Raw genomic sequence first — 13,457 nt, 5'->3', positions numbered from 1 at the left:
TCTCTCTCTCTCTCTCTCTCTCTCTCTCTCTCTCTCTCTCTCTCTCATACACACACACTCATTCCCTCTCTTCTCTTCTAGATGTCCTTTTGCAAAAGGACAAAAGAGAATGACACTCATGTAATATCATACTTTATGATTGCTGAATTTTTTATAGAAAGTTTTTTAGATTTTTATAGAATCTGTGCAAAGCTAGATTGAAAAGGGAGGGGGGGCAAGGAGTAGAACCTGAAGAGGAGGTTGCTTTGCAATGATTTTTTTTTAATTCAAACTTTCTAAAAAATTGGCATTTTTTCTAGTTAGAGGAGATCAATGGTGAACAAGATGGATGAGATAAGGTGTTATGTGTCCTTGACCACCCATAATTTGTTATTAATTAATTTGTTATCAATATCATTAATTAATAATATCATTTTATTAATAAATAAACATAAATTAATATAATTTAATGATAATTTTTAAAGAATAGTTTTCTTTTCAGAAAAGGTGACAAAGTGTCTGATTTTTTTCATATTCTTCTACTTTACATTTCTGGGCCCCTCTTTCCTCTACAACACTCCACCAGTAAATCTAGGTCTTCTTTGCTGTTTACAACTAATTATCAACAAATTTTCCTCTCACTCCAACTGAATTAATGGTCTGATAAATTACTTTTGCAAGGGGTAATTTTGATGGGTGCTCTTAAAGACCAGAAAGTCTTCAAGAGTAAGAGAAAATGTCTTCTTGAAACTCTAGGCCCTGAAAGAGAATCACAGGCCCATTGGGTTCTAAAGCTGGGGTGGGGGAGGCATCAGTCCAAACCTCTCATTGTACATAGGAGGAAAATGAGGGCCACAGAGACCAGATAACTTGGACTGTGGAAGTGTTTAGAGTCAAAGTCCTGCACCATATTCCTCAAATTTGAATCTACTACAAAAGCTGGATTTGAGCATTTTCAGGGTAAAGCAGGTAAGGCACAAGTTAGGAAAAAGTATTGTGTGGTCATTGGAAATGACTGAATGGTGGTTGGAACTTTATAAGATGATGTGGCAATTTGTAGACTTGAACTTGGGAGAAGTTCCCTCCCAATCACTCTTCTCCACCACCAAGTTCAGCCTAGCCTCTTCAAAAATGATACTTCCTTCTTTTGTATTCTTTTTCAAAGCAAACAAAATGCTCAAGACAATCACTTTTCAGAAGCAATGACTCCATGCTTTCTTGTCCTCTCATTCTTTTGAACATCAGCTTTTCAATAAACAAAGTTATAACAAGAATAAAGGAATATTATCCATACCAACACATTTTTTAAATTAATGGTTCAAAATATTTCACAAAACTTTCTAAAGGAAATAATTCTTTTCTTTTCCTTTCACTTATATCACCTTCACTCAGACCTAGTAAAATTACTGACAAGAAGGAGGTGGGCTTCATTTTTCATTTCGATGGTCTCCTTAGGAGGCATACCTGATAAAGTCAAGAATATTGTATTCTCATTTGGTGAGGGCCAAGCTGCCTATTCGAAAATGTGCTTTTTTTTCTCCAAATAAACTAAAAAATATGTGTATGTATGTAAAAATAAATTGTAAGTAGTTTTAATCATGCTAGTGAAACTAGAAATACGTACTCTATTTTTTCTCCATCCTTCACATGGCATTTGCTTTAAAAAATATATCACATAAGAAAACTTTAAAAGTGGAAGCACCTTAAGAGAGTTTTCACTGTATTAGCATCAAACTCTGTTAGTGAAATCTCATCAAGGGGGATATAGATAGTTCTTCTATATCCTAACAGGTTATACTAATGTCAAAGGGAGAGCCTTGGCATGATGGTTCTGAACTAGAGATGTGATGCAGCAAGTTATAAAAGGCATGAATCATCCAAGCAGAAATGTGCTTGGATGCCTCTAGACAGGCTGAATATTGGAAATACTCAACCAACTTTTCAGCAGCAAGACTGTGCCATGGAGAAGGAGAGCACTTCCTCGAAGTGGTACTCCTGGAAGTGGCTCCTATGGAAATGACATCCCAGCATCAGCCTATGCTGATTGGCTGTTTCATGATGCCCTCCTAAAGGCAAGCACTTCCTGATGTGATGTAACAACATGGTAACTCCCTAGAATTCAGCGTACCTTGTAGGTAACTCTGGTGTCGGGGGCACCACCGGGCAGCTGGGCAAGTCGGTTATTTCAATACCCCTCAATCTCTAATATAAATATAATAATCATATGGTAAATATTGAGCAGACATATACATGTAAAACATGGCTAAATCATGCTAGTATAAATTATGTACAAATGTATGGATATATATACGTAAAGCACAGAACAGCCAGTATCCACAATGAATGAGGACATCTCTGGACGGCAAGACATAGCCAACATTTGTTAGAAGATCATGGGTAACTGCTTCTTCTGGTTCACCTCTGTCCATTTGAAAGCCCATTAAGTCAACGATGAAATTCTTTTTGGAGAACTCATGTCAATAGGTCTGAAAATGTTTTTATTTGGACTTGTTAGCCATCCCCCCTTAATTTTCCTCTCAAAGTTGCACCAAAAATGGAAATTTATGAATAATGTTACTAATAAAGGACCCTGTGTCCAGTTCACATTTCCTCTCTGACATGACAAATTAAGGTGGCAAAAGAGCAGATTATTCTTCCTTCTGTCCTAACTCTTGGCATTTTTACCCATGATGCAATGCAAATGATGATAAGAGAATTATTTTTCTGTTTTCCCTTTTGCTAAAGGCTTTCTTTCTTCTCTCAAGCATTCCAGTAGTGAGAGCAGACTAGAGCAATGTGGGCTGTATCCAATAGAGACAGGAAGTGACTTGTTCTGCTGTTACATGGGCCCATTAGGACCTCCCACTAAAGGGGTCTTCTTGAAATAAGGCTGTCAAATTATTTAACTTTTAGGAAAGACACCAGAAATGGGTCAACTGATCAGAAGAAGCTCAAAGAAAATATTACATAGGACCAAGAGATAATTGAGAGCTGAGAAAGACCTTGGGAGGCCAGTACCTTCATTCTAATGGTGAGGAGATGGCAGACCAGGGAACTAATATGGCTTGTATCACCACCGACTACTCCTACTAATTGCTACCATTTTCATAGCACTTTAAGGTTCACAAAAGTCTTTACAAACATTAATTCATCTTATCTTTAAGATAACCTGGGAGGCAGGTGATATTATTACTCCCATTTTTCAAATTAGGAAAATGAGGCTGGTAGGGTTAAAATGATTTGGCCAGATCACTGAAGTCTTCCTAACCCAAGGTCCAACACTCTACCCACTGTACCACTGAGTTCAGTTCACCTAGTAAGTATCTAAACTAGCCATTGAACCCAAGTATTCTGTGTTGATCTCAATATCCATGCCAATGTCATTGTTTCCCCCTCTTTACTGTTTTTACATTTGCAGATCTGATTTATATCATTGAAAACTCCCAGATAAAAAGTTGGGGGAGAAGGAAAAGGAAATTTATTATCTTCCTTTGAACTGGTGTTAGTGATCACAGTACATTCCAAGGACTATGTTTCCTCCAGTATGACACATGAGCATTTATATTAATAAGGCATTCAATTATTTGGAAAATTTGATTTTTTAGTACTGTGTCTCTGAATAGACAGAGATGCCAGAGAATTATGCAGAAATGGGTGTAGCCATGAAGTGCAAAGATACAATACCTAGAAATAGTTCTCACCAATCCAGCAGGACTAAGGCTCTAGAGGATGATGGCCGGCATGGGTCTCCCAGACATTTTCTCATATAAAAGTGGCAGCAGCTTCCCCCAGCCGCAGAGTGCACCCTTCAACACAAATGGGCAGTGATGGGGCCCGGCCCAGAACTCACTTTTTCTGCCATTTCATGGGAATGGTGTAAGGAGTGCTCTCGTTCAGAGAACATGCGTCTTTGTTCGTAGCTGGCCAGGCGGCAAGTAAGCCAAGAGGAGAGTGTACAGCCCCCAATCCCAATGCAGGCCAGAGACATGGAGGCCAGGCGCAGCGGGTAGAGTGAGGATGTCTTCTTGGTGACTGCTCGGAGGAATTGGAAATTCAGGATGCCACCAATTAGCCCACAAATGCAGCAGGCCGAAAAAAGGATCATCTGTTGAGAAATAAGAGATGGGGAGTTAGATGAATGATCTGCAGAGAAGAACCTGACTCAGAGGGCATACGACAAATGAATTAGTGAAAAAGGGTATTCATTAAGCCCTTGCTATATGCCAAGGATTGTGCTTAAAGCCAGGAATACAAATAGAAAAAAACAAAAGCATTGCAGTCTGTGCTCTCAAGGAGATCACACTCTAATTGAGGAACATTGTTCTCATATACACGTTTTGTCTAAGGGCAGATGGCAAGGTCCAGAAGTCCTCAGGGAGCATCAGCAGGTCAGAGTCAGTGCTTAGCAGTCTGAGGGGTAGAGGGTACTACTATTAGATGCTAAGGTTTAGCAGTCCTCCTTCTCACTACAAGTCTTGTGGTTGGTGACTCTCAGTTCATCCAATTTTTATGAACAATCAGGTGATTTTTTTTGTCCCACAATCCATGGGGTCTGCATGGTCTGAAGGTCAAAGGGGAAGGTGACAAAGGGAAATCAAGGGATGGGGACATATTGAGTTGTTTTTTTTTTTTCATCCAGTAGACCTGGAAATGGTTTGGGGATGGGTGTTGTCAGAGAAGAGGTGAAGGGAAGTAGAATGAATGAATGAATGAGGTTCTGAGCTCCTTGACAGCAGGTACTGTCTTTTCCCTTTCTTCATACCCTTAGTGCTTAATTCAATGCCTGTCACTTACTAGATACGTAATAAATGTTTGTTGACTGAATGGTTGAATAAATGGAAATGTATTTCTTAAGCACTTGTTATGTGCCAAACATTGTGCTGAGTGCTGGGGATACAAGGATAGTCCTTGCCCTCCAGAAGCTTATATTTTAATAGGAAAAGATGGCACCCAGAAAAGTGGAGTGGCCAGGGAGGAGTGAGTGTGAGTCTCCATACTGAATATGAAGCATCTTTTACACAGTATCAGACCACATTCATGAGGAGGATGTCTGTTCTGCGGGTACATTCACAAGTGATTAATAAATGATCAGAATTTGTCTGATTTTATAGTAAATACTTAGGAAATCCAAATCAGCATGACATGCTTGCTATAAATTCTTTTATATATGTGTATGTATATATAAATATACATATATACACAATCATATATGTATATATGCTTCTATGTTTAAACACATACATAACTAGTCAGAGTTCAATTCAGTTTAATTCAACAAACTTTTACCAAGCTCCTACTCTATCATGGCACTGGGGGTAGATGTTGAGAATATAAAGACAAACCAGAGAATGGTGCCTGCTATCAGGCATTTATAACAAACTATGAGAGAACCACATTTACACAGAAAAGTCAGAAATCTCCTAATCTCAGGGGGGTGAGAGAGGATCAGAAATGGTTTGTTGGGGGAGGTACCTGACATGAGCCTTGGACAAAGTTAAGGATTCTCAAAGGAGGAATGAGGGAGGAAGGAATTCTAAGCATAAGACACCGCATGTGAAAGACATATGGAAAAATAAGGGGGAGGAGAGGGAATACAAAGTTTGGGAAATTAGCAAGTAAGGCAGTTTGACTGGAACAGAGAGTGAGTGAAGGGGAGGGATTTGACAGGAGTTGGTAAAAGAAAGTAGGCTGAAAACCTAGATCTGGGGATGGACAAATGGAGTCTCAGTATTCATAAAGCAGGAGGGCATGGGTCCCAGAAACAATAGATTAATTAGGCTGCTGTGAATCCAGAAGAGACAATTTGTGAACACTTAGAAAATACAGGGATTACTAGGAGTGAGCTTGGGCACTCTAAAAAACAAACCTCATTTATTTTATTAGATAGAACTCTCCATGGGTCAAGGAAATGTTGAGAACACTGAGCATCGTGCTTTTAGCAATCACTAAGTGAGTTAGGACATTATAAAAAGCCTTTTCTGGGATGAGCACTCTCCTAGGTACTGAAGAGGCAAAGAACTACAAAGTGTTTTTGAACAAATTCTGTCTCAATAGCCACATGAACAGGACTGACAAATACCACCTGGGTGATAATGCTGTTAAGTGAGCTGACAGCTGATTGATAGACTATACCCCACCAGGGTCCAGTCTTGAATTGATGTCAACTTGGACAAAGGTCTGATGGTGAGGAAAAGATGCTTTCTGACCCTGTTCAAAGGAAATGGAAAGCTCACCTTCATTTTAAGAATGCAACCAAAAACCCTAGAAGTTATATAGTGTATTATTTTTATGGGTGGGATATTGGACAAAAGTACTGTAAGCATCCCTTTTTGACTCTAAGATTCTGTTATGCCATAGTTAAATTTATTGTAGGGCTCACAAATGATGTACCTTATTGCCAGAGATTGGGACAGCTAGGTGGTGCAGTGGTTAGAGTGTCGTGCCTGGATGCAGAAAGACTCATCTTTGTGAGTTCAAATCTGGCTCCACACACTAGCTGTGTGATTGTGGGCAAGGCATCTGATCATGTTTGCCTCAGTTTCCTCATCTGTAAAATGATCTAGAGAAGGAAATGGCAAACTACTCCAGTATCTTTGTCAATAAAACTGGGGTCATGATAAGTCCAATGTGACTGAAAACAACAACATTGATAGAGTTTGGGAACTCACAGGTGAATAAACTCTCACTATAAACGTGAGTTAACATTATCTTTGCAATTTATAGTTTTAGCTGCCTATAGTAATGAGAGGATTAGTGAATTTCCAGGGTTATGTAGTCAAGTCTTACAAGCTTTAAGAGAGTTCACTATTCATCATAGTACACTACCCTATTGAGGACCAAGTTTGTGTTGTTGTAAGTATAGATTTGAAAAATTAGTAATGCATTTGACCAAGATTTCCAGGATATCACTGATTTCTCATATATTTTAAACCCAATAAATAATCATGATAGCATTGATTAAAGAAACTCTTCATGGCTAACAAAATAAGGACTTCAATGAAAGAAGTGTTCTTTCTCTAAACAAAGCAAGTGACACAGTTGAGAATCACACATAGGAAGTGCTCAGTTACCATTGAGTTATCATTGGATTAAACCTTACCACCATCTACTGAGCTATCCAGATAAGACAAAAGATCCAAGGGGGCAAGGGGTAGGGAGAAATCTCTGGTGCCATCTATGAGTGTGATAAAATCATAGATTTAGAATTAGGAAGGGGATTAGAGTCCATTAAGAACCCCTATTTACAGGTAAGGAAACTGAGGCATGGGATGGTTAAATGATTTGCCTAGCATCACACAGTTGTCAAGTGTCTGTGAGGGTTCAGGAGACTTAAACTTCCTGTCTCCAGATCTAGTGCCTTTTCTACTATGGCATAGTGGATGTGGAGGATCTTATTCAGTGTTCCCGAGAATTTCTCTCCTAGTTCATCTTTTGCACCAGAGGTTAGCACATAAGCCATAATAATTTTTCTGAATCTTTCCAGATATGAAAGAAGAGAAGATGGCAATATAACCCACAGAATGGTGTTTCTCAATGCTGCAGGCAGCAAGGGCAGGATGTAGGAGAGAGGCTGGGATCTGATGATTTTTCTTGATAAATGGTGTCAGAAAGAGAAAGATCATCCCCTTTTGACTTTGTCATCTCAGCTAGAGAAAAAGCCTAACTGTATGGAGTCAGCATCCTGGCAGGTAGAAGGAGCTATTTTGAGAAGATTGTGTGAAGATGGTGAATGGCAAGTTCCAAAGCTTAAACTCATACTCCTCCAAGGACACATTTCTAGGAGGGTCTTTTTAATCTTTGCTAATGTTCCCCTTTTATTCATTCCAAGTGTCTGGTGGGGGTGGCAGCATTGTATACTTGCGGCACTCTCATGCATAGACCTAGAGTTGAATGGGACTTCAGATGCCCTCTAGTCCAACCCTTTCATTTTATAGAAGAGGAAACTGAGGCACAAGGAGGTAAAATCACTTGCCCCAAGTCACACAAATAGCATGCAAAAGAAGCAGAATTTGAACCCAGTTCCTCCTGCTGTATACTGCTTCTCTCAGAGAGGAGCGACCGGCCAAGAGATCAACTAAATAGACCTAAACCATGCTCATGGCTTCTAGTTTTCTCTCCCTACCCTATCCCCTGCCACTGCCAATAGGATTTGTGGCTGTCTGCATTTGGTAATCCTTCCTTCATTCTGGGAGATAGCAAACCACTCACTTCTGGGGCTTATGGCCATTATTAATGCTACAAATTTGAAAAAGTTGATTTTGTTTTAGTTTTTCAAAGAAATCCATAAATGGAAATGCTATTATCCCCATTTCATTTTCTAGCCTCATGTAAAACATCCCAGAAGGCAGCAGGAGTTGGCCACTGAGGCACGTACATAGCCCCATGTACCCGGATGAGAGTCCACCCAGCAGGGCTTTCTCCAATCGCAGGCCCCCTGCCATCCTGGCTATTGATGCTTTGTGCAAGATAGACATCTGTAAACACTTTAGACATGGGTGTACAGGGCTCAGAACTTAAAAGAGTCATGCAGGGTGTTAAAATCAAGTTGAACTAAAAAAAGAAAAATCAAAACCAGCCAGACTTTTGATGGCTGCAGGGTGCCCACTTGCAAAATTAGGTTTGCAATCAAAGCCAGTTGGGATTCCTTAGGTCCAAGTCTGTACTTAAGCAGTTAAAGTTCCCCGGGAACTCTAGCTAATTGCTTTGGCTCATTGCTGGAAGAGTCACGTGACTTGCCTGCAGTCTATAAAGTGGAAGATGAGAAGCTGGCACCACTGCCAGGATCGGAAGTGATATTCTAGACCTATTTAAAGAGCTCGTTCGAGCTTTCCCTTTTGTGCTCCCATCCAGTGACCCCACTGTTTTTCTGGGAGGGAGGACAGGCAGGCTGGATTTGCCTCTTTGCCCTCATTACATCCCAAGTAAAGTGGCCTTCAGCACATGGAGACCATAGAGGAAATGAGATCAGTCAGCCCAGGGCCCTGAAGAGACAGAATAAGCAAGGCAAAAACTTACGACAAGTCCGGACTTTTTTTTGGCACACAGAATTCCACAGACGCCGCAAAGCAGAAACTACAAAGCAAGAGAGAAAGAGAGAGAAGAAGAAGAAGAAGAAACTGATTATTGCACAGTTGCTGACAGCAAATTATTCCACTCACTATGGGTTAGCTACTGGTCCCTCTGGTCCTTCATCCAGGAAAGTCTGAAGTGGGCATCCCTTTATTATACATTACAATTGGACATAGGGACCAGGAGACCAGAGGTTTTCAAAGTACCTTTATGTACTTAAGTACCAAAGGTTTTTTTAAATACCTTTAAAAAGGTATTTTAGGCTAAAATCCTTCTTCATTTTTACAGATAAGGAAACTGAGGCCCACATAGCTTAAGTGCTTTGCTTAACACCACTAGGTATTAAGTGGAAGTGGTGGGATCTGAAGTGGGTTCTCTGATTCCAAATCCAATGCTCTTTCCAATACATAATGCTTCTTCCCTCCAAAAAAAAAAAGAAAGAAAAAGAGAGAATTTCACCAGCTAACTGTAGGGCTGATCCTGAGGGGCAAAATGTGACAAAGATGAAATAAGTCTTTCAGTGCCCTGTCTGAATTTGGTTCTTCCAAAGAGGAGTCTAGTATTCTTACGCTGTCAGAGAAAAGCTCTATTCAGGGAAGAAATTTCTCTAGTCAATTTATTCATACTGAAGTATTGAGGGATTTATTTTGCTTTGAGTCTTAATCTCCCATTAAAGAAAAAAAAAGATTATGGAGAAAGGCATGTCTAAAACAAATGAATCACAATAATGGAATATGAGACATCAACAGGGGAGATAATCTGAAACAGAGATTTCCTGGTACTTTACAAAAGATGTTTAGAGACTTATCTGGGGATTTTGTAATAATACTGCTGTTTTTATTTTTAAAGAAAAGCATGCAGTATGACTAATTTTCGACATAAAGGAACAAATCAGCAATGGGGCAGTTTTAGGCATCATTAAGGACCATATTTCAGAACAGAATTTCCCTGCTATTCTACAACAGGTGACTCCCTACCCTTTCTGTCTTGAAGGTTAGCCCTCCTGACACACCTGAAGAATTCGATGTAAAATGCAAGTAAATTGATACAATGATGTAGCCCCTAAGTAAATGAAATGATCACACCCTTTAATTTTCTCTCTGTTATTCAGACTGTTTTGTGTTGTAAAATTAGATACACTATGTGCTAGACGATGCCTGCTAGGCTTTTTGTCATTTTTGCTTCCAGGAATCTGTTGTAGCAGTAGACAAAGATTGACAAGAATCAATGTAAATTAGGAAAACAATTCCACGACCTTTTGGAAGGACTGTAAAACTTTATGCACATGCTATTTTCAAGTCTTAAAGTGAAAATAAGAGAGAAAATTAATGGTCTTCTAAGAAAGACTCCCCCTCACTACCTCCCATGAAAAAAAAGGAAGAAAAAACACACAAAAAGAAAAATGTTAAAGTTTGTAATTATACACTTAAACATTTGGCCTCAAAAACAGTTACATTTTTAAAAACTTGTCATTAACAACTTTTAGGGATTTCCTATGTAAAATTTATTGGCAAAAATAAAGTAACAGGAAATATGACTCCATAAAAACAATGCAGGAATTTCTATGCTGTAATAACATGCCATTTGACTGGTCAGGATTGTGTTTTGAAAAGAAACAGAATTCTATTTTTTTCCTCTCTGATCCTAGTTGGATAATATTCTAGGCACTGAGTTTTTCCTGCTATCAATTTTGTTCCATGGAAAGACCAACTTCCCCTAAAGTTTCACCTAGTTTTCCAAACTAGAACCTTTCTGTTCATTTGGCACAGAACGCTATCACAGCTGGGAAAACCTACTTCATTACAACTGAGAATTTAAGTCAGCAAAAAAACTTTATTCCGTGTGTTACAAGTCAAGGCAGGGAAAAGCAGCAGTTGGGAATACAGAAATTTTTCCATGCCATGGGGCTTCTGAATGTAAAGCATTTCCCTCAGGTTCTTAGAGTATAGAAGAAAGACATTGTCATCTGGGTTCATAATTGCTCAGTAACTGGAATGATGGTAGTTTGTTTTGTTTGAGGTGAAAAGATAGAGATTTCTTAATCTGGGTGTCTGGTATTGACCATGGGGTTGTGAGATTAAGTAGGCTTTTGTCTTTTGGTTGACCTTACATAGAAACTGGGATAGAGGAAATTAAAACATAGGGATTAAATTTGACTGGTGTTTACCATGGAAATGGAGGCATATTTGAAGGATAGTACAGTGGTCCCTTCACCTGCCACCATAGTACTATCCACTAAGAACAAATAAAAATCTATAAATGTGTTCAAGAACTTGCATCTAGCTCTTTTATTTTAACAGGAAATTTTAGAATCATAGCTGTCATGGAATCATTCATTTGAACCTGGAAAGGACCTCAGAGTCCAAACTTCCCGCTTCAAAGAAAAAAACTGAGGCCTAACAATGAGAAGCAACTGGCTTCAAGGTCACACAGGTAGTAATAAAGCTCAAATCTCCACTCGGGTCTTTCAACTCCAGATCCAAACATTTCCTCCCATTTAACACTGCCTCCTATGTATAATAAAATGATTGTGTGATAAGAGATATAGACTGGCATATTGACTCAGAAAACCACAAAAAAGCATTATCTATGTTTTATTGAATTTTAGGCTTTTTTCGTAAAACCTTTTCCAATTACATGTTTTATCTTGTTCTGGCAGCACTGGCATGTTTTTGTTTGTTTGTTATTTGTGTGTGTGTGTGTGTGTGTGTGTGTGTGTGTATGTTTGTGGAGGAATGAGGCCTATGGGGAATGAGTTTGATTCCTCTGGTTTAGAGAATGAAGTCAAAGTTTGCAGATAACAAATTCACATTCTGCTTGTTCAGTGTGACCAGAAAAAAAGGCAATTCATAAATGAGGCAATTACCTAATTTCAATATATCTGCTGCAATAGACAGAAATGAAGGAAGGGAAGAGAAAAGCTACAAATTCAGTAAACAAATTGTAGTCACCCTGTCTCATGCAAACATGTCAATTTGCCAACTGGTACTCCAATTTGTGACCTTCCAGATTCAACAGGGAGTAGGAACTGCCAAGCCCCAGAGATTAGCCATAATGGAAGACAGATCTCTCTCTGTCTCTTTCTCCCCTCCCCCACCTTTTCTCACTCACTCAGTCTCACACACACACACACACACACACACTCTGTCTCTGTCTCTGTCTCTGTCTCTGTCTCTCTCTCTCTCTCTCTCTCTCTCTCTCTCTGTCTCTCTCTCTGTCTGTCTCTCTGTCTCTCTCTGTCTCTCTGTCTCTCTCTGTCTCTGTCTCTGTCTCTCTCTCTGTCTCTGTCTCTCTCTCTCTCTCTCTCTCTCTCTCTCTCTCTCTCTCTCTTTCTCTCTCTCTGTCTCTCTCTGTCTCTCTCTCTCTCATATACACACACATCTTTGTAACTGAAGCACCTTGGAGAGTGCCTCCACATAATGGCTATTTGATAAATGATTGTTGAATTGAATTGGGTTGGGCATAAAGACATCTCATGCCTAGATATCATACATACTTTTATCATTTATCAGAGGTTCTGTATCTGGTGAGTAGCCAATAATGTCAAAGGAGAAAAAAGATAAATTCATTCTGGCTTTCTAGCTTAACAGTTTGTAAATGACTGGCTGACTCAAAGGAGTCATTTCAGTATCAAACTTTGTATACAGACAGTTCATTTACTAAGAGGAAAATAAAATCAATTCCAAATTAGAAGAAAGAATATAATCAAACAGAAGATATGACACGTGATTTAAATAACTCCAACCTGAGATATTTAAATGTTTTGGGTGCTAAAAGGTATGTGTGTGGGGCAAATAAAAGAGCAATAAATTAAGAGTCCGTCTGTGACCAAAAGAATCTAGAAACTAACCAAAAAACACTATGTATTTTTGTTAAGCAGACATGGCAGTTAAAAGCAATATCAGCTTACTATATAACATTATTTGAAAAAAAAAAGTTCTATGATAACTTCATTATATGCTTAAAAGCAATAGCAAATTATACATAATAGATTAGCAGTTTCATGCACAACCATATTTTTTCTATTCTACTATATTATGGAAATGCTTGTTTTATTTCTTAAGTTCAGAATAAAATACATAAAATTAAAAAAATAATTCTTAGAGAGGAAAAAAGTAATAGATACATAAAAAACTTACTAGCTAGCAAAATATCTCTCCTTTGACTTGTACGTGTACAACTATCTATCTACCTAGATACCTGAAAAAACCCAGTATGTGTGCTGAATGTGAGAAAGCATTCAGCAAGTATTCACATTATATACATATTACCACTAACTAGGTTAGGTAGATAGGGATAGTGGTGATAGATATTTGATAGATAGGATAGATTAAGTAATTGGGGAGAGATAAATAGAGAGAGAGAGAGAGAGAGAGAGAGAGAGAGAGAGAGAGAGAGAGAGAGAGAGA

General features: G+C 38.8%; 1 protein-coding gene across 1 annotated transcript in view; it reads right to left on the bottom strand.

The window, feature by feature from the left end:
* The window catches only part of TMEM196 (transmembrane protein 196), a 68,951-nt gene that overhangs the window by 1,970 nt on the left and 53,524 nt on the right, over positions 1–13,457 (bottom strand). The window contains exons 2-3 of the mRNA XM_069088264.1: positions 8,995–9,051; positions 3,830–4,084 (exon numbers count right to left, since the gene is read on the bottom strand). Of these exons, the coding sequence (XP_068944365.1) occupies positions 3,830–4,084; positions 8,995–9,051 (312 nt within the window). The remainder of the gene's footprint in view (positions 1–3,829; positions 4,085–8,994; positions 9,052–13,457) is intronic.

Source organism: Petaurus breviceps, unplaced genomic scaffold, assembly GCF_028583685.1.
Source record: "Petaurus breviceps papuanus isolate PSGF00001 unplaced genomic scaffold, PetGlider_PUasm1.0 185, whole genome shotgun sequence".
NCBI classification, from domain to species: Eukaryota; Metazoa; Chordata; class Mammalia; order Diprotodontia; family Petauridae; genus Petaurus; species Petaurus breviceps.
This window is presented reverse-complemented; position numbering and strand designations above follow the sequence as displayed.